Source organism: Lissotriton vulgaris, chromosome 2_1, assembly GCF_964263255.1.
Source record: "Lissotriton vulgaris chromosome 2_1, aLisVul1.2, whole genome shotgun sequence".
Taxonomy (NCBI): domain Eukaryota; kingdom Metazoa; phylum Chordata; class Amphibia; order Caudata; family Salamandridae; genus Lissotriton; species Lissotriton vulgaris.
The window spans coordinates 686,347,055-686,371,166 of record NC_141687.1 but is presented as its reverse complement, the minus strand read 5'-3'; the positions used below and the strand labels follow the sequence as shown (position 1 = coordinate 686,371,166).

The window sequence follows — 24,112 nt, the reverse complement described above, 5'->3', positions numbered from 1 at the left end:
GAGTGCCTGGAGGGAACTTTGCCAAGCAGGAATCCTGGTGAGTGGGTCCTGGTGATCAGAGTGTAAGTAGCTTGGTCCAGTCGGGTCAATATTGCAAGAGAGATGGCTGCTCTCTTGTAGAAGTTGTCAATCTCTGTCAAGGCTGCTGTATATTTGCAGGCCATCACCCAATGTTGTGGATCTCATTGGGGCTGTTGCCAGTGTCTGTGACTCCTGTGTGCCTGGAGGGGGCATTGGGACTGTTGGGACCTGTCTTCCATTGCCACTGAGAATTATATGGGGGGTCGCCTATTGAAATAAAACTAAGACTGTGGGCAGTCACCTGTCGGGGATGTTGAACATAGGACCCGATCCGATTGGGATTGTCAGCCGTATTTGTGAGCCCTGTATGCAAGGAGGGGGCCACTAAGAATGTTGGAGCCATCATCATGTCGGTGGAGGGCCTGTGACCAGCGGAGAGACTTAGGAACAGGTCCAGACGCCTCCTGCAGGATCGTAGTTGCTTCAATGACTTACCAACAAGAACCACGAATAAAGAGGAGCCACTGCACCCGTAAATCGTCACCATTTGCAACCGACTTCACACACCAACCACAGGAAGGCCTTGGTGCAGCTGCTTGTTGTGGAGCATGGACAAGAAAAGCACTCCAGCTCCTGAACTCTTCTGAAGGGTACAATTGGATGTAAGGTGGAAGCAGGGCCGCAGGCTTACCTGAGACTTGTTAGAGTTCGGGGATGTACCCCCTGGAGAGCTTAAAACTTTCAAGGCCCAAGATAGATTTGGTTGTGCAAAACTAGTGTGGGCAGCACCTTGGGTCACATCCCAAAATCTACTAGCCTAGTATAGTGTGGAGGAGAAGTTGGGGGAACAAGAGGACTCGCAGGCGTGAGTGCCCTAGTCTTACTTAGTGTGCTGTGTTTATCGTGTGTAATAAGTACTGCTTTTTACCCAAAAGGTAAGCATTGGACTAGTCAGTCGTTTTATTGGGCCACAGTGGGTACATTGAGTTATTAGCCCTTGCATAGATTGCTCTTTCCTCCCACTGAAGGGCCTTTGACCTTGGCCTAGTTACTCAGGACTCATAGTAGGTTGGGCCCTGGTACATCAAGAGTAAAAGGACACAACCCCCACGGTTGGGCCCAGTAGCGCCTGCTTGCCCCATGCCCATCTGAACAGGGTTTGGACAGCCTTGATAACCTAATACCTAGGATTATTGATAAGATAATCCATCTTCAGATATCAGTGCATGCGTAACACTGGTCGGATTGTACATCATCCACAAGTGCTAAAATATTATGAGGTCAAGCAAAGCTTGAATAAAATGTTTTGACTGTTTTCTGTAAAACGTGAGAAGTTTGGTAATTCAAAATGTGCTTAAATTCTAGACTGAGGAAGACATACTCCTGAGAGCAGAGTTGGAAGAAGTGGCTAATAATCACCCAGATCAGTTTAAACTGTGGTACACTCTAGATCGGCCTCCAAAAGGTAAGACTTAACCTCAACAGACTCATTATGTCCTTTGTACCATTGCATTTCTAGTTATTCCCACCCAAAGTAAAGCTAAAAGCCTAAGTCAGAGGTAAGTCTAACGACCTTGCTATCCGAATGAAAATGGATGTTGGTATTCTAATGTTTCAACTTGGCTGAAAAGAAGATATTTTATTTAGACAGACCCCTGTTTGGAACATTTTTCCTATAGAGAGGGAGCGTTCCCTTAGAGAATATTTGTAAGGGTAAGAAACACATGTGGGTATATCTACTGAAATATTCTAAATTTAGAATCACTAATAAAACCAAAACCTTTTTAATGTGTCACTATGTTAAACAAGCACAGGCAAAGTCAACATGTCTTGCTGATTAGCAAGATAATGGCTTTGGCAATGTGATGGGGTGGTGAACGGGAGGCGAGTGGGGGTCAAGCGCAGGTTTAAAAAAGTGCTATTAAGCAACCAGTGCTAGCCGCAACAGGCACCTATTTTTTCCTTCTGTCTGTAAATGTAAATGCCATTTGTAAAGCGCACAGCTACCTCCAACGGAGGTGTCCCGGCACTGTCCGTATACCGCTTAGAAACCCTTAATGGTTTTTCCTGTGGATGTCCACTCCTGGGCACCCCCAAGGTGAAGCCAGGCATCCCAGCGCTGTTGGGTCCGTTGTGGAGATTAAGCAAGCTATTGCCCAGAGTTGCAGAGTTCTATGATTAGAATAGGCACCGAGGCGAGAATTATCAGGTCCAAGGAAATTTAGCCGAAGACCCACTGAGGTGGGTTTTGAACCCTGGTCCCGGACCAGACCTCTGCATCAGGGTCTGCCGCTCTAACCATTTGAGCCACACTTCTCCACTGTTGAAAGAGGGAGCGAAGAAACAGGGACAGGGGTTGGTGGGGTTTAGAGGAAACAGAGTAGGGGGTGTGTTAGGGAGATGAAACCGTAACCGGTGTGGGTGGGAGGAGAAGGAACAACATGGACAAGGCACAAAAATCGAAGAAGAAACAGGGATGGGGTGGGTGGGAAAAGAATAAGTAACACAAGCCAGGTTGGGATGAGACTAAGGGTTGGAGGCTAAGAAGTAACAAGCACAATAGTACTTATAGGTGCCAATATTGAGAAAGGGGAAGAACAATTGCAGCGCCATTTGAAGCAATCAGTATTTGGTCCGTGCTCCACCGAAAGAAAAGGAAGTGATGCCTTGTATGCATTGCCCAATTAGAAGGCATCAAATGAGAGTGACCATGAAGCCAGCGCATGGCAAGCAGTGGGCAGGCTCCAAGCCCATACTCAACACAAAAGTCTTACAAGAGCTCCTACACTAGTGGAAGCTCATGCAAGCTTGACCTAATAATAGAATTACCTATTGGAATTAAGGGTCACAAGAAATCCACCTCATTGTTTTATTTATTTTAATAGAGCTAAATAGTGCTTTTTAAAATGCATTTGAAAATATCCAATATAAATCACCACTTGTTTGAACAGCTGCCATCTGTGGCCTCACAAAAAACACAACACCGCAAAGCTATCCCTTGATAGTGATTGTGAATAGAGTGTGAAATCACAAGATGCTAGAAACGGTTTGAATCTGTGGCTGTCTAATTGAGTTATTTGCATATTTAGGGCTGCACCTCTCATTTATTACTACTCAAGATATGCTTCCACATCAGATATTATCTCTTTCAAGAAAGTGCAGGCTGCAATGCAGTGTATTTATTGCTGCCCTACTGAGAGGATGTTTTACTGTTGGTTACATTTGTTGTTGTGCGACACTTTGTTTTACAATGTAAAAAGTAACATTCTAATGACGTTTCATCCAAGCATCTCACGAACATAAAATTATTAAATATAAAAGCGAAGTTTATACTGATTAAAATTAAATTAACTTTACATTGCAGAGGCACGCTCTGAAGACTCAACCTAATGTTAAACATATCACACCATAGCTAACGCCTTCAATGCTGCTCTTGTTCTTATACCGGGAAATCCATCCAGGCTTTCAATTGTAAGAGATATTATATTTGAGAGCACTTAACATTGTGCAGCTGATGCACATGTCACCAAAAAATAATAGCAGACTTAATGTAGAAGGCCGGGCACTGTCAAGCATGGTGTACTTTGCACGAGCAAAATGTGTTGTGGAAACCCAATACAGTATTACGCCTATTACATCCAGGAGCAGGTCCTGCATAGTTGCTTTTATGACAATACTATGATGACTATCCAAGTGTTAAATTAGGCAGAAGTCTTACTTCAACGCACCATCTGTGTGCATCTGTTCTCTGTATTAGGAGAAATGCACTACTAATGACAGTAGACACACAGGCGGAGAGGTAGGTAATATTAATAGGTAATATTATGATGTATATTTAACATTTAAATCCATGCAGGGTAGCGAGCACTGTTGTTTTCATTACTGATATTCATTGTGAATTAATAAGTATGTGTTATACCTTTCATCTTTTGGTGTGAATTCCCCTGTTTTTTTGCTTCTGAACTTCCTTTTTTGTGACTGTGTGCTGCATTTTGTTTTTGCTGGTTTTAGGACTCTGGGCGCTTTACCACTGTTGACCAGTGCTAAAGTGCAAGTGCTCCCTGTGTAAACTGTATTGGTGATTGGTTTATCCATGATTGGCATATTTGATTTACTAGTAAGTCCCCATTAAAGTGCACCAGGTGTGCCCAGGGCCTGTAAATCAAATGCTACTAATGGGCGACAGCACTGATTGTGTCACCCACATGTGTAGCCCTCCAAACATGTCTCAGACCTGCCAGTGCAGTGTATGTGTGTGTGTAGTTTTAAGCTGCCATTTTGACCTGGCAAGTGCACCCACTTGCCAGGCCCAAACCTTCCCTTTTGCTACATTTAAGTGACTCTCATGGTCGGCCCAAGGCAGCCCCATGTGTGCTGGTGCGTTTTACATGTCTTATCTGAAAGAAACAGGTTAGTATTAGATTCCTTAACTTAGAATATCCCCAAGCGTCAGACTGGATCCGGAAAACTTTGCGTATCAGTACCCCTGCGCGTCGGTAGGCGTCGCCAGTGGCTCCGCGTCCGCCGTTGGCGCCGGGATGACGTCGCCGGAGTACTTGGACGCCGCCCTCGCGCGCTGACGTCAGTTCTTCTTTTTTCCGCGCCAGCAAGCCCAGGTCCGGAGAAAGTGGTACCCTTTAGTCACTTTTTGACTAAGCTTTTCGATCCTTTTTGGATCCGTTTCGAGTCTACGACTCCATCGGTGCCGGTAGGGATGCCCTGGTTCAAGCCCTGTGCCACTGCAACCGCCGGTGCCTACATTGCCTGGACCCGACCACGATGACAAGTCGTGCCTTGACTGCCGGGCCTTGACGTCGAAGGCTAGGCGGGAGCGGTCCCACAAGCGCCTCCAGCTCCGGCAGTCAGCCCCGTGCCGTTCAAGGTCCCGGCCCGGAAGGAGGTTGAAGGACTGGTCGCGGGGCCGGAGTCATCACAGCTCGGCAAGTCGACACCACTCGTCGAGCTCCAAGTCCTCAGCTAAGAGGCACAAGAAGTTGAAGAGGTGACATCGCTCTTCTGACTCCCCCCGACGCTTGCGCGACGCGGCAGGGGGTTCGGGTGACACCGCCCACACAGCTCTGCCGTATGAAGCAGGCGTCATGGCCTGCTTCATACCCGCCGGTCCCTGGGCAGTCACTCACTCCTCCGTCGGGTTTTGTGGCGTCTTCGGGCCACGTGGCCCCGACTGGGAGCCCTAGCAGGCTGGGTGCTTCGGCCCCGGCGCCGTCGGGTGCTTCGGCCAGGCGCCGTCAGCGATTTCGGTCCCGATGCCGCAAGGCCCTACTGGATCCTGTTCCGAATCCGGGTCACCGCTGGTCGACCTTACGACCCCGCCGGCTTCGACCACTAGGGTATCACCCCCGGCGCCATCCTCGTACGACGCCGTCCCTGGTTCAACCCTCGGTCCGGATCCGACGCCGGAGCAGCGTCACTCGACGCCACATTCATCGCCGGTCGAAGAGGAGGTCTTCGAAGATCTGGGTCCATTGTTTACCCCTGAATATAAGGAGATGGACAACGAGGGAGGCTGGGAGGGGTCTGAGGACACTCTGGCACGTGAGTGCCAGTCATTTCAGGACTGGACACAGGAACTAGGGGAGGCCAGTGGCCTGGATACCTCCCAGACACTGGTTTTGTCTCCCCTCCTACCGTGGCTATGGAGGAGGGGCTACTTATGCTGTGGTGCTGATGAGGGCAGCCAAGGCCTTGGCTCTTGATCTCCCCGTCGCAACGGTGAGGTCTAACATCCTCACAGAGGTCCTTAAACCGCAGGTAAGCTCACCAGAGCCTCTACTACCGAGGCTCTCACGGAGGTCCTGTTGGGCACGTGGTCCAGGGCCACTACAGGTCCGCTAGGCGCCATCGCCACCCTAGTTTCTTGTCCACCCACCCCACCCCCAAGAGCCTGGTTATCCAGGCCTCTACTTCCCAATCCGCATTCCCGACCACACCTCTGGATTGGGAATCCAAGAGGTAGGAGTAATTCGGCTAGAAGATGTTCTCCTCCATTAGTTTGGGTTTGCGGTCGGTCAACACCGCGTGCCTCTTGGGCCGTTACACCCACTCTCTGTGGGATACGGTTGCGCCTGTGCTGCCTGAGTGCCTGGAGGGAGCCCGGTTGAAGCTCGCTCAAGCCCTCGCGGAGGTACGAGACCCAGCGCGGTACTCCATACTGTGTGGACTGGACACCACGGACTCGCTGGGTAGAGCGATTTCCACATCTGTGGCGGTTCGCCGCCATGCCTGGTTGAGGTCTGCCAACTTCTCGGCCGATGTCCAGAGCACCCTTATGGACATGCCGTTCGATGGCAGCCACCTCTTCGATGGCAAGGCAGATCATGCGTTGGAACGCTTTAAGGACTCCAGGGCTACGGCCAAGTCCTTGGGCCTGTCGGCCCCGCGTCAGCCATCTTCTGCCCAGCTTTCCTTTCGTGGCCACGAAAGGGGTGCCCCCACACGTCCTGCCAGCTACGGGGCCCAGACTACCATTCAGCGCGGCGGCAGGCGGTAACAGAGGACAACGGCATGGCCAGTCCACATCCACCCCTGCAGCATCTGCCTCAAAGTCTTCCTAGTCCGAGCTTTCAGGCCCATTTGACACCAGTGGGGGGCTAGGTTCGCCATCACCTCTTCCACTGGCACTCCATCACATCGGACAGGTGGGTGCTGCAAATCGTCCAAAGGAGCTACTACCTCCCCTTTGAGGCGACCCCTTCAGCCATGCCACCGCAGAACCACCGCGTGTCGGGGGATCGCTTGAAGCTTCTGCAAGAGGAAGTTATGGCCCTCTTGGCCAAGGGGGCTATAGAGCGCATTCCTGGGCCTGGATTAGGGTGTGGTTGTTACTCCCACTACTTTCTGGTTCCCAAGAAGGACAAAGGGGGCCTACGCCCTATCTTGGGCCTCCGGAACATCAACGGCTTCCTCCGGAAGGAGAAGTTCAAGATGCTGACTCTCGCTCAGGTCTTAGCTGCCCTGGACCCGGGAGACTGGATGGTAGCGTTGGACTTGCAGGACACTTATTTTCACGTCCCCGTCCTGCCGGCCCACCGGCGTTACTTGCGGTTCATGGTAGGCCCTGAGCACTTTCAGTTTACCGTGCTCCCCTTCGGCCTTACCAGCGCCCCACGGGTGTTCACGAAAGTGATGGCGGTGGTCGCAGCTCATCTGCGCAGGTTAGGGGTTTCCAGTCTTCCCCTACCTTGACGACTGGTTGTTCAAGGCGGGCTCGCCCCAGACAGTCATCAGAAAAGGGGGTGGTGATGAAGAGAGTGTCTGAATTAAGCAGACCACTCTTACCCAGTCCAAAGATCAGGGCTTGATCCATCACCGTTATTTATCTCACTGCACCATCCCAGCTCAGAACCTGGCTATATGCAAATCAGTCTGTCCCTGGCCCAGTGCATCATGGGAACAGGGCAGACTAAACTACCAAGCCAATTCTTCACCAGAAAGGAGACAAGCTACCGGGGACCGGTTTCTGGCATTTCAGCCTTCTTCGGCCCGGCTTGCTTGAATCCTGATGGTGCAGTGAGAAAGGGACTCATGTCTGAGTATACCCTGCCACACTTATAGTGGCCAAAAACGATTCAGAAAAGGGGGTGGTGATGAACAGAGTGTCTGAATTAAGCAGACCACTCTTTCCCAGTCCAAAGATCAGGGCTTGATCCATCACCGTTATTTATCTCACTGCACCATCCCAGCTCAGAACCTGGCTATATGCAAATCAGTCTGTCCCTGGCCCAGTGCATCATGGGAACAGGGCAGGCTAAACTACCAAGCCAATTCTTCACCAGAAAGAAGACAAGCTACCGGGGACCGGTTTCTGGCATTTCAGCCTTCTTCGGCATGGCTTGCTTGAATCCTGATGGTGCAGTGAGAAAGGGACTCATGTCTGAGTATACCCTGCCACACCTATAGTGGCCAAAAACGATTCAGAAAAGGGGGTGGTGATGAACAGAGTGTCTGAATTAAGCAGACCACTCTTACCCAGTCCAAAGATCAGGGCTTGATCCATCACCGTTATTTATCTCACTGCACCATCCCAGCTCAGAACCTGGCTATATGCAAATCAGTCTGTCCCTGGCCCAGTGCATCATGGGAACAGGGCAGACTAAACTACCAAGCCAATTCTTCAACAGAAAGGAGACAAGCTACCGGGGACCGGTTTCTGGCATTTCAGCCTTCTTCGGCCCGGCTTGCTTGAATCCTGATGGTGCCGTGAGAAAGGGACTCATGTCTGAGTATACCCTGCCACACCTATAGTGGCCAAAAACGATTCAGAAAAGGGGGTGGTGATGAACAGAGTGTCTGAATTAAGCAGACCACTCTTACCCAGTCCAAAGATCAGGGCTTGATCCATCACCGTTATTTATCTCACTGCACCATCCCAGCTCAGAACCTGGTTATATGCAAATCAGTCTGTCCCTGGCCCAGTGCATCATGGGAACAGGGCAGACTAAACTACCAAGTCAATTCTTCACCAGAAAGGAGACAAGCTACCGGGGACCGGTTTCTGGCATTTCAGCCTTCTTCGGCATGGCTTGCTTGAATCCTGATGGTGCAGTGAGAAAGGGACTCATGTCTGAGTATACCCTGCCACACCTATAGTGGCCAAAAACGATTCAGAAAAGGGGGTGGTGATGAACAGAGTGTCTGAATTAAGCAGACCACTCTTACCCAGTCCAAAGATCAGGGCTTGATCCATCACCATTATTTATCTCACTGCACCATCCCAGCTCAGAACCTGGCTATATGCAAATCAGTCTGTCCCTGGCCCAGTGCATCATGGGAACAGGGCAGACTAAACTACCAAGCCAATTCTTCAACAGAAAGGAGACAAGCTACCGGGGACCGGTTTCTGGCATTTCAGCCTTCTTCGGCCCGGCTTGCTTGAATCCTGATGGTGCCGTGAGAAAGGGACTCATGTCTGAGTATACCCTGCCACACCTATAGTGGCCAAAAACGATTCAGAAAAGGGGGTGGTGATGAACAGAGTGTCTGAATTAAGCAGACCACTATTACCCAGTCCAAAGATCAGGGCTTGATCCATCACCGTTATTTATCTCACTGCACCATCCCAGCTCAGAACCTGGCTATATGCAAATCAGTCTGTCCCTGGCCCAGTGCATCATGGGAACAGGGCAGACTAAACTACCAAGCCAATTCTTCACCAGAAAGGAGACAAGCTACCGGGGACCGGTTTCTGGCATTTCAGCCTTCTTCGGCCCGGCTTGCTTGAATCCTGATGGTGCAGTGAGAAAGGGATTCATGTCTGAGTATACCCTGCCACACCTATAGTGGCCAAAAACGATTCAGAAAAGGGGGTGGTGATGAACAGAGTGTCTGAATTAAGCAGACCACTCTTACCCAGTCCAAAGATCAGGGCTTGATCCATCACCGTTATTTATCTCACTGCACCATCCCAGCTCAGAAAATGGCTATATGCAAATCAGTCTGTCCCTGGCCCAGTGCATCATGGGAACAGGGCAGACTAAACTACCAAGCCAATTCTTCACCAGAAAGGAGACAAGCTACCGGGGACCGGTTTCTGGCATTACAGCCTTCTTCGGCCTGGCTTGCTTGAATCCTGATGGTGCAGTGAGAAAGGAACTCATGTCTGAGTATACCCTGCCACACCTATAGTGGCCAAAAACGATTCAGAAAAGGGGGTGGTGATGAACAGAGTGTCTGAATTAAGCAGACCACTCTTACCCAGTCCAAAGTTCAGGGCTTGATCCATCACCGTTATTTATCTCACTGCACCATCCCAGCTCAGAACCTGGCTATATGCAAATCAGTCTGTCCCTGGCCCAGTGCATCATGGGAACAGGGCAGACTAAACTACCAAGCCAATTCTTCACCAGAAAGGAGACAAGCTACCGGGGACCCGTTTCTGGCATTTCAGCCTTCTTCGGCCCGGCTTGCTTGAATCCTGATGGTGCAGTGAGAAAGGGACTCATGTCTGAGTATACCCTGCCACATCTATAGTGGCCAAAAACGATTCAGAAAAGGGGGTGGTGATGAACAGAGTGTCTGAATTAAGCAGACCACTCTTACCCAGTCCAAAGATCAGGGCTTGATCCATCACCGTTATTTATCTCACTGCACCATCCCAGCTCAGAACCTGGCTATATGCAAATCAGTCTGTCCCTGGCCCAGTGCATTATGGGAACAGGGCAGACTAAACTACCAAGCCAATTCTTCACCAGAAAGGAGACAAGCTACCGGGGACCGGTTTCTGGCATTTCAGCCTTCTTCGGCCCGGCTTGCTTGAATCCTGATGGTGCCGTGAGGAAGGGACTCATGTCTGAGTATACCCTGCCACACCTATAGTGGCCAAAAACGATTCAGAAAAGGGGGTGGTGATGAACAGAGTGTCTGAATTAAGCAGACCACTCTTACCCAGTCCAAAGATCAGGGCTTGATCCATCACCGTTATTTATCTCACTGCACCATCCCAGCTCAGAACCTGGCTATATGCAAATCAGTCTGTCCCTGGCCCAGTGCATCTTGGGAACAGGGCAGACTAAACTACCAAGCCAATTCTTCACCAGAAAGGAGACAAGCTACCGGGGACCGGTTTCTGGCATTTCAGCCTTCTTCGGCCCGGCTTGCTTGAATCCTGATGGTGCAGTGAGAAAGGGACTCATGTCTGAGTATACCCTGCCACACCTATAGTGGCCAAAAACGATTCAGAAAATGGGGTGGTGATAAACAGAGTGTCTGAATTAAGCAGACCACTCTTACCCAGTCCAAAGATCAGGGCTTGATCCATCACCGTTATTTATCTCACTGCACCATCCCAGCTCAGAACCTGGCTATATGCAAACCAGTCTGTCCCTGGCCCAGTGCATCATGGGAACAGGGCAGACTAAACTACCAAGCCAATTCTTCACCAGAAAGGAGACAAGCTACCGGGGACCGGTTTCTGGCATTTCAGCCTTCTTCGGCCCGGCTTGCTTGAATCCTGATGGTGCAGTGAGAAAGGGACTCATGTCTGAGTATACCCTGCCACACCTATAGTGGCCAAAAACGATTCAGAAAAGGGGGTGGTGATGAACAGAGTGTCTGAATTAAGCAGACCACTCTTACCCAGTCCAAAGATCAGGGCTTGATCCATCACCGTTATTTATCTCACTGCACCATCCCAGCTCAGAACCTGGCTATATGCAAATCAGTCTGTCCCTGGCCCAGTGCATCATGGGAACAGGGCAGGCTAAACTACCAAGCCAATTCTTCACCAGAAAGAAGACAAGCTACCGGGGACCGGTTTCTGGCATTTCAGCCTTCTTCGGCATGGCTTGCTTGAATCCTGATGGTGCAGTGAGAAAGGGACTCATGTCTGAGTATACCCTGCCACACCTATAGTGGCCAAAAACGATTCAGAAAAGGGGGTGGTGATGAACAGAGTGTCTGAATTAAGCAGACCACTCTTACCCAGTCCAAAGATCAGGGCTTGATCCATCACCGTTATTTATCTCACTGCACCATCCCAGCTCAGAACCTGGCTATATGCAAATCAGTCTGTCCCTGGCCCAGTGCATCATGGGAACAGGGCAGACTAAACTACCAAGCCAATTCTTCAACAGAAAGGAGACAAGCTACCGGGGACCGGTTTCTGGCATTTCAGCCTTCTTCGGCCCGGCTTGCTTGAATCCTGATGGTGCCGTGAGAAAGGGACTCATGTCTGAGTATACCCTGCCACACCTATAGTGGCCAAAAACGATTCAGAAAAGGGGGTGGTGATGAACAGAGTGTCTGAATTAAGCAGACCACTCTTACCCAGTCCAAAGATCAGGGCTTGATCCATCACCGTTATTTATCTCACTGCACCATCCCAGCTCAGAACCTGGCTATATGCAAATCAGTCTGTCCCTGGCCCAGTGCATCATGGGAACAGGGCAGACTAAACTACCAAGTCAATTCTTCACCAGAAAGGAGACAAGCTACCGGGGACCGGTTTCTGGCATTTCAGCCTTCTTCGGCATGGCTTGCTTGAATCCTGATGGTGCAGTGAGAAAGGGACTCATGTCTGAGTATACCCTGCCACACCTATAGTGGCCAAAAACGATTCAGAAAAGGGGGTGGTGATGAACAGAGTGTCTGAATTAAGCAGACCACTATTACCCAGTCCAAAGATCAGGGCTTGATCCATCACCGTTATTTATCTCACTGCACCATCCCAGCTCAGAACCTGGCTATATGCAAATCAGTCTGTCCCTGGCCCAGTGCATCATGGGAACAGGGCAGACTAAACTACCAAGCCAATTCTTCACCAGAAAGGAGACAAGCTACCGGGGACCGGTTTCTGGCATTTCAGCCTTCTTCGGCCCGGCTTGCTTGAATCCTGATGGTGCAGTGAGAAAGGGATTCATGTCTGAGTATACCCTGCCACACCTATAGTGGCCAAAAACGATTCAGAAAAGGGGGTGGTGATGAACAGAGTGTCTGAATTAAGCAGACCACTCTTACCCAGTCCAAAGATCAGGGCTTGATCCATCACCGTTATTTATCTCACTGCACCATCCCAGCTCAGAAAATGGCTATATGCAAATCAGTCTGTCCCTGGCCCAGTGCATCATGGGAACAGGGCAGACTAAACTACCAAGCCAATTCTTCACCAGAAAGGAGACAAGCTACCGGGGACCGGTTTCTGGCATTACAGCCTTCTTCGGCCTGGCTTGCTTGAATCCTGATGGTGCAGTGAGAAAGGAACTCATGTCTGAGTATACCCTGCCACACCTATAGTGGCCAAAAACGATTCAGAAAAGGGGGTGGTGATGAACAGAGTGTCTGAATTAAGCAGACCACTCTTACCCAGTCCAAAGATCAGGGCTTGATCCATCACCGTTATTTATCTCACTGCACCATCCCAGCTCAGAACCTGGCTATATGCAAATCAGTCTGTCCCTGGCCCAGTGCATCATGGGAACAGGGCAGACTAAACTACCAAGCCAATTCTTCACCAGAAAGGAGACAAGCTACCGGGGACCCGTTTCTGGCATTTCAGCCTTCTTCGGCCCGGCTTGCTTGAATCCTGATGGTGCAGTGAGAAAGGGACTCATGTCTGAGTATACCCTGCCACATCTATAGTGGCCAAAAACGATTCAGAAAAGGGGGTGGTGATGAACAGAGTGTCTGAATTAAGCAGACCACTCTTACCCAGTCCAAAGATCAGGGCTTGATCCATCACCGTTATTTATCTCACTGCACCATCCCAGCTCAGAACCTGGCTATATGCAAATCAGTCTGTCCCTGGCCCAGTGCATTATGGGAACAGGGCAGACTAAACTACCAAGCCAATTCTTCACCAGAAAGGAGACAAGCTACCGGGGACCGGTTTCTGGCATTTCAGCCTTCTTCGGCCCGGCTTGCTTGAATCCTGATGGTGCCGTGAGGAAGGGACTCATGTCTGAGTATACCCTGCCACACCTATAGTGGCCAAAAACGATTCAGAAAAGGGGGTGGTTATGAACAGAGTGTCTGAATTAAGCAGACCACTCTTACCCAGTCCAAAGATCAGGGCTTGATCCATCACCGTTATTTATCTCACTGCACCATCCCAGCTCAGAACCTGGCTATATGCAAATCAGTCTGTCCCTGGCCCAGTGCATCTTGGGAACAGGGCAGACTAAACTACCAAGCCAATTCTTCACCAGAAAGGAGACAAGCTACCGGGGACCGGTTTCTGGCATTTCAGCCTTCTTCGGCCCGGCTTGCTTGAATCCTGATGGTGCAGTGAGAAAGGGACTCATGTCTGAGTATACCCTGCCACACCTATAGTGGCCAAAAACGATTCAGAAAATGGGGTGGTGATAAACAGAGTGTCTGAATTAAGCAGACCACTCTTACCCAGTCCAAAGATCAGGGCTTGATCCATCACCGTTATTTATCTCACTGCACCATCCCAGCTCAGAACCTGGCTATATGCAAACCAGTCTGTCCCTGGCCCAGTGCATCATGGGAACAGGGCAGACTAAACTACCAAGCCAATTCTTCACCAGAAAGGAGACAAGCTACCGGGGACCGGTTTCTGGCATTTCAGCCTTCTTCGGCCCGGCTTGCTTGAATCCTGATGGTGCAGTGAGAAAGGGACTCATGTCTGAGTATACCCTGCCACACCTATAGTGGCCAAAAACGATTCAGAAAAGGGGGTGGTGATGAACAGAGTGTCTGAATTAAGCAGACCACTCTTACCCAGTCCAAAGATCAGGGCTTGATCCATCATCGTTATTTATCTCACTGCACCATCCCGGCTCAGAACCTGGCTATATGCAAATCAGTCTGTCCCTGGCCCAGTGCATCATGGGAACAGGGCAGACTAAACTACCAAGCCAATTCTTCACCAGAAAGGAGACAAGCTACCGGGGAAATGAAATGCCAGAAACCGGTCCCCGGTAGCTTGTTTCCTTCCCAGTATAAGAATTGGCTTGGTAGTTTGGTCTGCCCTGTTCCCATGATGCACTGGGCCAGGGTCAGACTAATTTGCATATAGCCAAGTTCTGAGCTGGGATGGTGCAGTGAGCTGAAAAACGGTGATGGATCAAGCCCTGATCTTTGGACTGGATAAGAGTGGTCTGCTTAATTCAGACACTCTGTTCATCACCACCCCCTTTTCTGAATCATTTTTGTCCACCACAAGCGTGGAAGGGTATACTCAGATGTGAGTCCCTAGCTCATTGCACCATCAGGATTCAAGCAAGCCGGGCCGAAGACGGCTGAAATGCCAGAAACCGGTCCCCGGTAGCTTGTTTCCTTCCCAGTATAAGAATTGGCTTGGTAGTTTGGTCTGCCCTGTTCCCATGATGCACTGGGCCAGGGTCAGACTAATTTGCATATAGCCAAGTTCTGAGCTGGGATGGTGCAGTGAGCTGAAAAACGGTGATGGATCAAGCCCTGATCTTTGGACTGGGAAAGAGTGGTCTGCTTAATTCAGACACTCTGTTCATCACCACCCCCTTTTCTGAATCATTTTTGTCCACCACAAACGTAGAAGGGTATACTCAGATGTGAGTCCCTAGCTCATTGCACCATCAGGATTCAAGCAAGCCGGGCCAAAGACGGCTGAAATGCCAGAAACCGGTCCCCGGTAGCTTGTTTCCTTCCCAGTATAAGAATTGGCTTGGTAGTTTGGTCTGCCCTGTTCCCATGATGCACTGGGCCAGGGTCAGACTAATTTGCATATAGCCAAGTTCTGAGCTGGGATGGGGCAGTGAGCTGAAAAACGGTGATGGATCAAGCCCTGATCTTTGGACTGGATAAGAGTGGTCTGCTTAATTCAGACACTCTGTTCATCACCACCCCCTTTTCTGAATCATTTTTGTCCACCACAAGCGTGGAAGGGTATACTCAGATGTGAGTCCCTAGCTCATTGCACCATCAGGATTCAAGCAAGCCGGGCCGAAGACGGCTGAAATGCCAGAAACCGGTCCCCATTAGCTTGTTTCCTTCCCAGTATAAGAATTGGCTTGGTAGTTTGGTCTGCCCTGTTCCCATGATGCACTGGGCCAGGGTCAGACTAATTTGCATATCGCCAAGTTCTGAGCTGGGATGGTGCAGTGAGCTGAAAAACGGTGATGGATCAAGCCCTGATCTTTGGACTGGGTAAGAGTGGTCTGCTTAATTCAGACACTCTGTTCATCACCACCCCCTTTTCTGAATCATTTTTGTCCACCACAAGCGTGGAAGGGTATACTCAGATGTGAGTCCCTAGCTCATTGCACCATCAGGATTCAAGCAAGCCGGGCCGAAGACGGCTGAAATGCCAGAAACAGGTCCCCGGTAGCTTGTTTCCTTCCCAGTATAAGAATTGGCTTGGTAGTTTGGTCTGCCCTGTTCCCATGATGCACTGGGCCAGGGTCAGACTAATTTGCATATATCCAAGTTCTGAGCTGGGATGGTGCAGTGAGCTGAAAAACGGTGATGGATCAAGCCCTGATCTTTGGACTGGGAAAGAGTGGTCTGCTTAATTCAGACACTCTGTTCATCACCACCCCCTTTTCTGAATCATTTTTGTCCACCACAAACGTAGAAGGGTATACTCAGATGTGAGTCCCTAGCTCATTGCACCATCAGGATTCAAGCAAGCCGGGCCGAAGACGGCTGAAATGCCAGAAACCGGTCCCCGGTAGCTTGTTTCCATCCCAGTATAAGAATTGGCTTGGTAGTTTGGTCTGCCCTGTTCCCATGATGCACTGGGCCAGGGTCAGACTAATTTGCATATAGCCAAGTTCTGAGCTGGGATGGGGCAGTGAGCTGAAAAACGGTGATGGATCAAGCCCTGATCTTTGGACTGGATAAGAGTGGTCTGCTTAATTCAGACACTCTGTTCATCACCACCGCCTTTTCTGAATCATTTTTGTCCACCACAAGCGTGGAAGGGTATACTCAGATGTGAGTCCCTAGCTCATTGCACCATCAGGATTCAAGCAAGCCGGGCCGAAGACGGCTGAAATGCCAGAAACCGGTCCCCGGTAGCTTGTTTCCTTCCCAGTATAAGAATTGGCTTGGTAGTTTGGTCTGCCCTGTTCCCATGATGCACTGGGCCAGGGTCAGACTAATTTGCATATAGCCAAGTTCTGAGCTGGGATTGTGCAGTGAGCTGAAAAACGGTGATGGATCAAGCCCTGATCTTTGGACTGGGTAAGAGTGGTCTGCTTAATTCAGACACTGTTCATCACCACCCCCTTTTCTGAATCATTTTTGTCCACCACAAGCGTGGAAGGGTATACTCAGATGTGAGTCCCTAGCTCATTGCACCATCAGGATTCAAGCAAGCCGGGCCGAAGACGGCTGAAATGCCAGAAACCGGTCCCCGGTAGCTTGTTTCCTTCCCAGTATAAGAATTGGCTTGGTAGTTTGGTCTGCCCTGTTCCCATGATGCACTGGGCCAGGGTCAGACTAATTTGCATATAGCCAAGTTCTGAGCTGGGATGGTGCAGTGAGCTGAAAAACGGTGATGGATCAAGCCCTGATCTTTGGACTGGGTAAGAGTGGTCTGCTTAATTCAGACACTCTGTTCATCACCACCCCCTTTTCTGAATCATTTTTGTCCACCACAAGCGTGGAAGGGTATACTCAGATGTGAATCCCTAGCTCATTGCACCATCAGGATTCAAGCAAGCCGGGCCGAAGACGGCTGAAATGCCAGAAACCGGTCCCCGGTAGCTTGTTTCCTTCCCAGTATAAGAATTGGCTTGGTAGTTTGGTCTGCCCTGTTCCGATGATGCACTGGGCAAGGGTCAGACTAATTTGCATATAGCCAAGTTCTGAGCTGGGATGGTGCAGTGAGCTGAAAAACGGTGATGGATCAAGCCCTGATCTTTGGACTGGATAAGAGTGGTCTGCTTAATTCAGACACTCTGTTCATCACCACCCCCTTTTCTGAATCATTTTTGTCCACCACAAGCGTGGAAGGGTATACTCAGATGTGAGTCCCTAGCTCATTGCACCATCAGGATTCAAGCAAGCCGGGCCGAAGACGGCTGAAATGCCAGAAACCGGTCCCCGGTAGCTTGTTTCCTTCCCAGTATAAGAATTGGCTTGGTAGTTTGGTCTGCCCTGTTCCCATGATGCACTGGGCCAGGGTCAGACTAATTTGCATATAGCCAAGTTCTGAGCTGGGATGGTGCAGTGAGCTGAAAAACGGTGATGGATCAAGCCCTGATCTTTGGACTGGGAAAGAGTGGTCTGCTTAATTCAGACACTCTGTTCATCACCACCCCCTTTTCTGAATCATTTTTGTCCACCACAAACGTAGAAGGGTATACTCAGATGTGAGTCCCTAGCTCATTGCACCATCAGGATTCAAGCAAGCCGGGCCGAAGACGGCTGAAATGCCAGAAACCGGTCCCCATTAGCTTGTTTCCTTCCCAGTATAAGAATTGGCTTGGTAGTTTGGTCTGCCCTGTTCCCATGATGCACTGGGCCAGGGTCAGACTAATTTGCATATCGCCAAGTTCTGAGCTGGGATGGTGCAGTGAGCTGAAAAACGGTGATGGATCAAGCCCTGATCTTTGGACTGGGTAAGAGTGGTCTGCTTAATTCAGACACTCTGTTCATCACCACCCCCTTTTCTGAATCATTTTTGTCCACCACAAGCGTGGAAGGGTATACTCAGATGTGAGTCCCTAGCTCATTGCACCATCAGGATTCAAGCAAGCCGGGCCGAAGACGGCTGAAATGCCAGAAACAGGTCCCCGGTAGCTTGTTTCCTTCCCAGTATAAGAATTGGCTTGGTAGTTTGGTCTGCCCTGTTCCCATGATGCACTGGGCCAGGGTCAGACTAATTTGCATATATCCAAGTTCTGAGCTGGGATGGTGCAGTGAGCTGAAAAACGGTGATGGATCAAGCCCTGATCTTTGGACTGGGAAAGAGTGGTCTGCTTAATTCAGACACTCTGTTCATCACCACCCCCTTTTCTGAATCATTTTTGTCCACCACAAACGTAGAAGGGTATACTCAGATGTGAGTCCCTAGCTCATTGCACCATCAGGATTCAAGCAAGCCGGGCCGAAGACGGCTAAAATGCCAGAAACCGGTCCCCGGTAGCTTGTTTCCTTCCCAGTATAAGAATTGGCTTGGTAGTTTGGTCTGCCCTGTTCCCATGATGCACTGGGCCAGGGTCAGACTAATTTGCATATAGCCAAGTTCTGAGCTGGGATGGGGCAGTGAGCTGAAAAACGGTGATGGATCAAGCCCTGATCTTTGGACTGGATAAGAGTGGTCTGCTTAATTCAGACACTCTGTTCATCACCACCCCCTTTTCTGAATCATTTTTGTCCACCACAAGCGTGGAAGGGTATACTCAGATGTGAGTCCCTAGCTCATTGCACCATCAGGATTCAAGCAAGCCGGGCCGAAGACGGCTGAAATGCCAGAAACCGGTCCCCATTAGCTTGTTTCCTTCCCAGTATAAGAATTGGCTTGGTAGTTTGGTCTGCCCTGTTCCCATGATGCACTGGGCCAGGGTCAGACTAATTTGCATATCGCCAAGTTCTGAGCTGGGATGGTGCAGTGAGCTGAAAAACGGTGATGGATCAAGCCCTGATCTTTGGACTGGGTAAGAGTGGTCTGCTTAATTCAGACACTCTGTTCATCACCACCCCCTTTTCTGAATCATTTTTGTCCACCACAAGCGTGGAAGGGTATACTCAGATGGGAGTCCCTAGCTCATTGCACCATCAGGATTCAAGCAAGCCGGGCCGAAGACGGCTGAAATGCCAGAAACCGGTCCCCGGTAGCTTGTTTCCTTCCCAGTATAAGAATTGGCTTGGTAGTTTGGTCTGCCCTGTTCCCATGATGCACTGGGCCAGGGTTAGACTAATTTGCATATAGCCAAGTTCTGAGCTGGGATTGTGCAGTGAGCTGAAAAACGGTGATGGATCAAGCCCTGATCTTTGGACTGGGTAAGAGTGGTCTGCTTAATTCAGACACTGTTCATCACCACCCCCTTTTCTGAATCATTTTTGTCCACCACAAGCGTGGAAGGGTATACTCAGATGTGAGTCCCTAGCTCATTGCACCATCAGGATTCAAGCAAGCCGGGCCGAAGACGGCTGAAATGCCAGAAACCGGTCCCCGGTAGCTTGTTTCCTTCCCAGTATAAGAATTGGCTTGGTAGTTTGGTCTGCCCTGTTCCCATGATGCACTGGGCCAGGGCCAGACTAATTTGCATATAGCCAAGTTCTGAGCTGGGATGGTGCAGTGAGCTGAAAAACGGTGATGGATCAAGCCCTGATCTTTGGAGTGGGTAAGAGTGGTCTGCTTAATTAAGACACTCTGTTCATCACCACCCCCTTTTCTGAATCATTTTTGTCCACCACAAGCGTGGAAGGGTATACTCAGATGTGAATCCCTAGCTCATTGCACCATCAGGATTCAAGCAAGCCGGGCCGAAGACGGCTGAAATGCCAGAAACCGGTCCCCGGTAGCTTGTTTCCTTCCCAGTATAAGAATTGGCTTGGTAGTTTGGTCTGCCCTGTTCCCATGATGCACTGGGCCAGGGTCAGACTAATTTGCATATAGCCAAGTTCTGAGCTGGGATGGTACAGTGAGCTGAAAAACGGTGATGGATCAAGCCCTGATCTTTGGACTGGGTAAGAGTGGTCTGCTTAATTCAGATACTCTGTTCATCACCACCCCCTTTTCTGAATAATTTTTGTCCACCACAAGCGTGGAAGGGTATACTCAGATGTGAGTACCTAGCTCATTGCACCATCAGTATTCAAGCAAGCCGGGCCGAAGACGGCTGAAATGCCAGAAACCGGTCCCCGGTAGCTTGTTTCCTTCCCAGTATAAGAATTGGCTTGGTAGTTTGGTCTGCCCTGTTCCCATGATGCACTGGGCCAGGGTCAGACTAATTTGCATATATCCAAGTTCTGAGCTGGGATGGTGCAGTGAGCTGAAAAACGGTGATGGATCAAGCCCTGATCTTTGGACTGGGAAAGAGTGGTCTGCTTAATTCAGACACTCTGTTCATCACCACCCCCTTTTCTGAATCATTTTTGTCCACCACAAACGTAGAAGGGTATACTCAGATGTGAGTCCCTAGCTCATTGCACCATCAGGATTCAAGCAAGCCGGGCCGAAGACGGCTGAAATGCCAGAAACCGGTCCCCGGTAGCTTGTTTCCTTCCCAGTATAAGAATTGGCTTGGTAGTTTGGTCTGCCCTGTTTCCATGATGCACTGGGCCAGGGTCAGACTAATTTGCATATAGCCAAGTTCTGAGCTGGGATGGGGCAGTGAGCTGAAAAACGGTGATGGATCAAGCCCTGATCTTTGGACTGGATAAGAGTGGTCTGCTTAATTCAGACACTCTGTTCATCACCACCCCCTTTTCTGAATCATTTTTGTCCACCACAAGCGTGGAAGGGTATACTCAGATGTGAGTCCCTAGCTCATTGCACCATCAGGATTCAAGCAAGCCGGGCCGAAGACGGCTGAAATGCCAGAAACCGGTCCCCATTAGCTTGTTTCCTTCCCAGTATAAGAATTGGCTTGGTAGTTTGGTCTGCCCTGTTCCCATGATGCACTGGGCCAGGGTCAGACTAATTTGCATATCGCCAAGTTCTGAGCTGGGATGGTGCAGTGAGCTGAAAAACGGTGATGGATCAAGCCCTGATCTTTGGACTGGGTAAGAGTGGTCTGCTTAATTCAGACACTCTGTTCATCACCACCCCCTTTTCTGAGTCATTTTTGTCCACCACAAGCGTGGAAGGGTATACTCAGATGTGAGTCCCTAGCTCATTGCACCATCAGGATTCAAGCAAGCCGGGCCGAAGACGGCTGAAATGCCAGAAACCGGTCCCCGGTAGCTTGTTTCCTTCCCAGTATAAGAATTGGCTTGGTAGTTTGGTCTGCCCTGTTCCCATGATGCACTGGGCCAGGGTCAGACTAATTTGCATATAGCCAAGTTCTGAGCTGGGATTGTGCAGTGAGCTGAAAAACGGTGATGGATCAAGCCCTGATCTTTGGACTGGGTAAGAGTGGTCTGCTTAATTCAGACACTGTTCATCACCACCCCCTTTTCTGAATCATTTTTGTCCACCACAAGCGTGGAAGGGTATACTCAGATGTGAGTCCCTAGCTCATTGCACCATCAGGATTCAAGCAAGCCGGGCCGAAGACGGCTGAAATGCCAGAAACCGGTCCCCGGTAGCTTGTTTCCTTCCCAGTATAAGAATTGGCTTGGTAGTTTGGTCTGCCCTGTTCCCATGATGCACTGGGCCAGGGTCAGACTAATTTGCATATAGCCAAGTTCTGAGCTGGGATGGTGCAGTGAGCTGAAAAACGGTGATGGATCAAGCCCTGATCTTTGGACTGGGTAAGAGTGGTCTGCTTAATTCAGACACTCTGTTCATCACCACCCCCTTTTCTGAATCATTTTTGTCCACCACAAGCGTGGAAGGGTATACTCAGATGTGAATCCCTAGCTCATTGCACCATCAGGATTCAAGCAAGCCGGGCCGAAGACGGCTGAAATGCCAGAAACCGGTCCCCGGTAGCTTGTTTCCTTCCCAGTATAAGAATTGGCTTGGTAGTTTGGTCTGCCCTGTTCCCATGATGCACTGGGCCAGGGTCAGACTAATTTGCATATAGCCAAGTTCTGAGCTGGGATGGTACAGTGAGCTGAAAAACGGTGATGGATCAAGCCCTGATCTTTGGACTGGGTAAGAGTGGTCTGCTTAATTCAGATACTCTGTTCATCACCACCCCCTTTTCTGAATAATTTTTGTCCACCACAAGCGTGGAAGGGTATACTCAGATGTGAGTACCTAGCTCATTGCACCATCAGTATTCAAGCAAGCCGGGCCGAAGACGGCTGAAATGCCAGAAACCGGTCCCCGGTAGCTTGTTTCCTTCCCAGTATAAGAATTGGCTTGGTAGTTTGGTCTGCCCTGTTCCCATGATGCACTGGGCCAGGGTCAGACTAATTTGCATATAGCCAAGTTCTGAGCTGGGATGGTGCAGTGAGCTGAAAAACGGTGATGGATCAAGCCCTGATCTTTGTACTGGGTAAGAGTGGTCTGCTTAATTCAGACACTCTGTTCATCACCACCCCCTTTTCTGAATCATTTTTGTCCACCACAAGCGTGGAAGGGTATACTCAGATGTGAGTCCCTAGCTCATTGCACCATCAGGATTCAAGCAAGCCGGGCCGAAGACGGCTGAAATGCCAGAAACCGGTCCCCGGTAGCTTGTTTCCTTCCCAGTATAAGAATTGGCTTGGTAGTTTGGTCTGCCCTGTTCCCATGATGCACTGGGCCAGGGTCAGACTAATTTGCATATAGCCAAGTTCTGAGCTGGGATGGTGCAGTGAGCTGAAAAACGGTGATGGATCAAGCCCTGATCTTTGGACTGGGTAAGAGTGGTCTGCTTAATTCAGACACTCTGTTCATCACCACCCCCTTTTCTGAATCATTTTTGTCCACCACAAGCGTGGAAGGGTATACTCAGATGTGAGTCCCTAGCTCATTGCACCATCAGGATTCAAGCAAGCCGGGCCGAAGACGGCTGAAATGCCAGAAACCGGTCCCCGGTAGCTTGTTTCCTTCCCAGTATAAGAATTGGCTTGGTAGTTTGGTCTGCCCTGTTCCCATGATGCACTGGGCCAGGGTCAGACTAATTTGCATATAGCCAAGTTCTGAGCTGGGATGGTGCAGTGAGCTGAAAAACGGTGATGGATCAAGCCCTGATCTTTGGACTGGGTAAGAGTGGTCTGCTTAATTCAGACACTCTGTTCATCACCACCCCTTTTCTGAATCATTTTTGTCCACCACAAGCATGGAAGGGTATACTCAGATGTGAGTCCCTAGCTCATTGCACCATCAGGATTCAAGCAAGCCGGGCCGAAGACGGCTGAAATGCCAGAAACCGGTCCCCGGTAGCTTGTTTCCTTCCCAGTATAAGAATTGGCTTGGTAGTTTGGTCTGCCCTGTTCCCATGATGCACTGGGCCAGGGTCAGACTAATTTGCATATAGCCAAGTTCTGAGCTGGGATGGTGCAGTGAGCTGAAAAACGGTGATGGATCAAGCCTGATCTTTGGACTGGGTAAGAGTGGTCTGCTTAATTCAGACACTCTGTTCATCACCACCCCCTTTTCTGAATCATTTTTGTCCACCACAAGCGTGGAAGGGTATACTCAGATGTGAGTCCCTAGCTCATTGCACCATCAGGATTCAAGCAAGCCGGGCCGAAGACGGCTGAAATGCCAGAAACCGGTCCCCGGTAGCTTGTTTCCTTCCCAGTATAAGAATTGGCTTGGTAGTTTGGTCTGCCCTGTTCCCATGATGCACTGGGCCAGGGTCAGACTAATTTGCATATAGCCAAGTTCTGAGCTGGGATGGTACAGTGAGCTGAAAAACGGTGATGGATCAAGCCCTGATCTTTGGACTGGGTGAGAGTGGTCTGCTTAATTCAGACACTCTGTTCATCACCACCCCCTTTTCTGAATAATTTTTGTCCACCACAAGCGTGGAAGGGTATACTCAGATGTGAGTCCCTAGCTCATTGCACCATCAGGATTCAAGCAAGCCGGGCCGAAAACGGCTGAAATGCCAGAAACCCGTCCCCGGTAGCTTGTTTC

The 24,112-nt window shown here is 49.9% G+C and overlaps 1 protein-coding gene across 1 annotated transcript in view; it reads left to right on the top strand.

The window, feature by feature from the left end:
* Positions 1-24,112, top strand: part of CYB5R2 (cytochrome b5 reductase 2) — a 137,753-nt gene that overhangs the window by 99,730 nt on the left and 13,911 nt on the right. Inside the window, exon 8 of the mRNA XM_086955908.1 lies at positions 1,387-1,486. Coding sequence (XP_086812034.1) covers positions 1,387-1,486 — 100 coding nt within the window. The remainder of the gene's footprint in view (positions 1-1,386; positions 1,487-24,112) is intronic.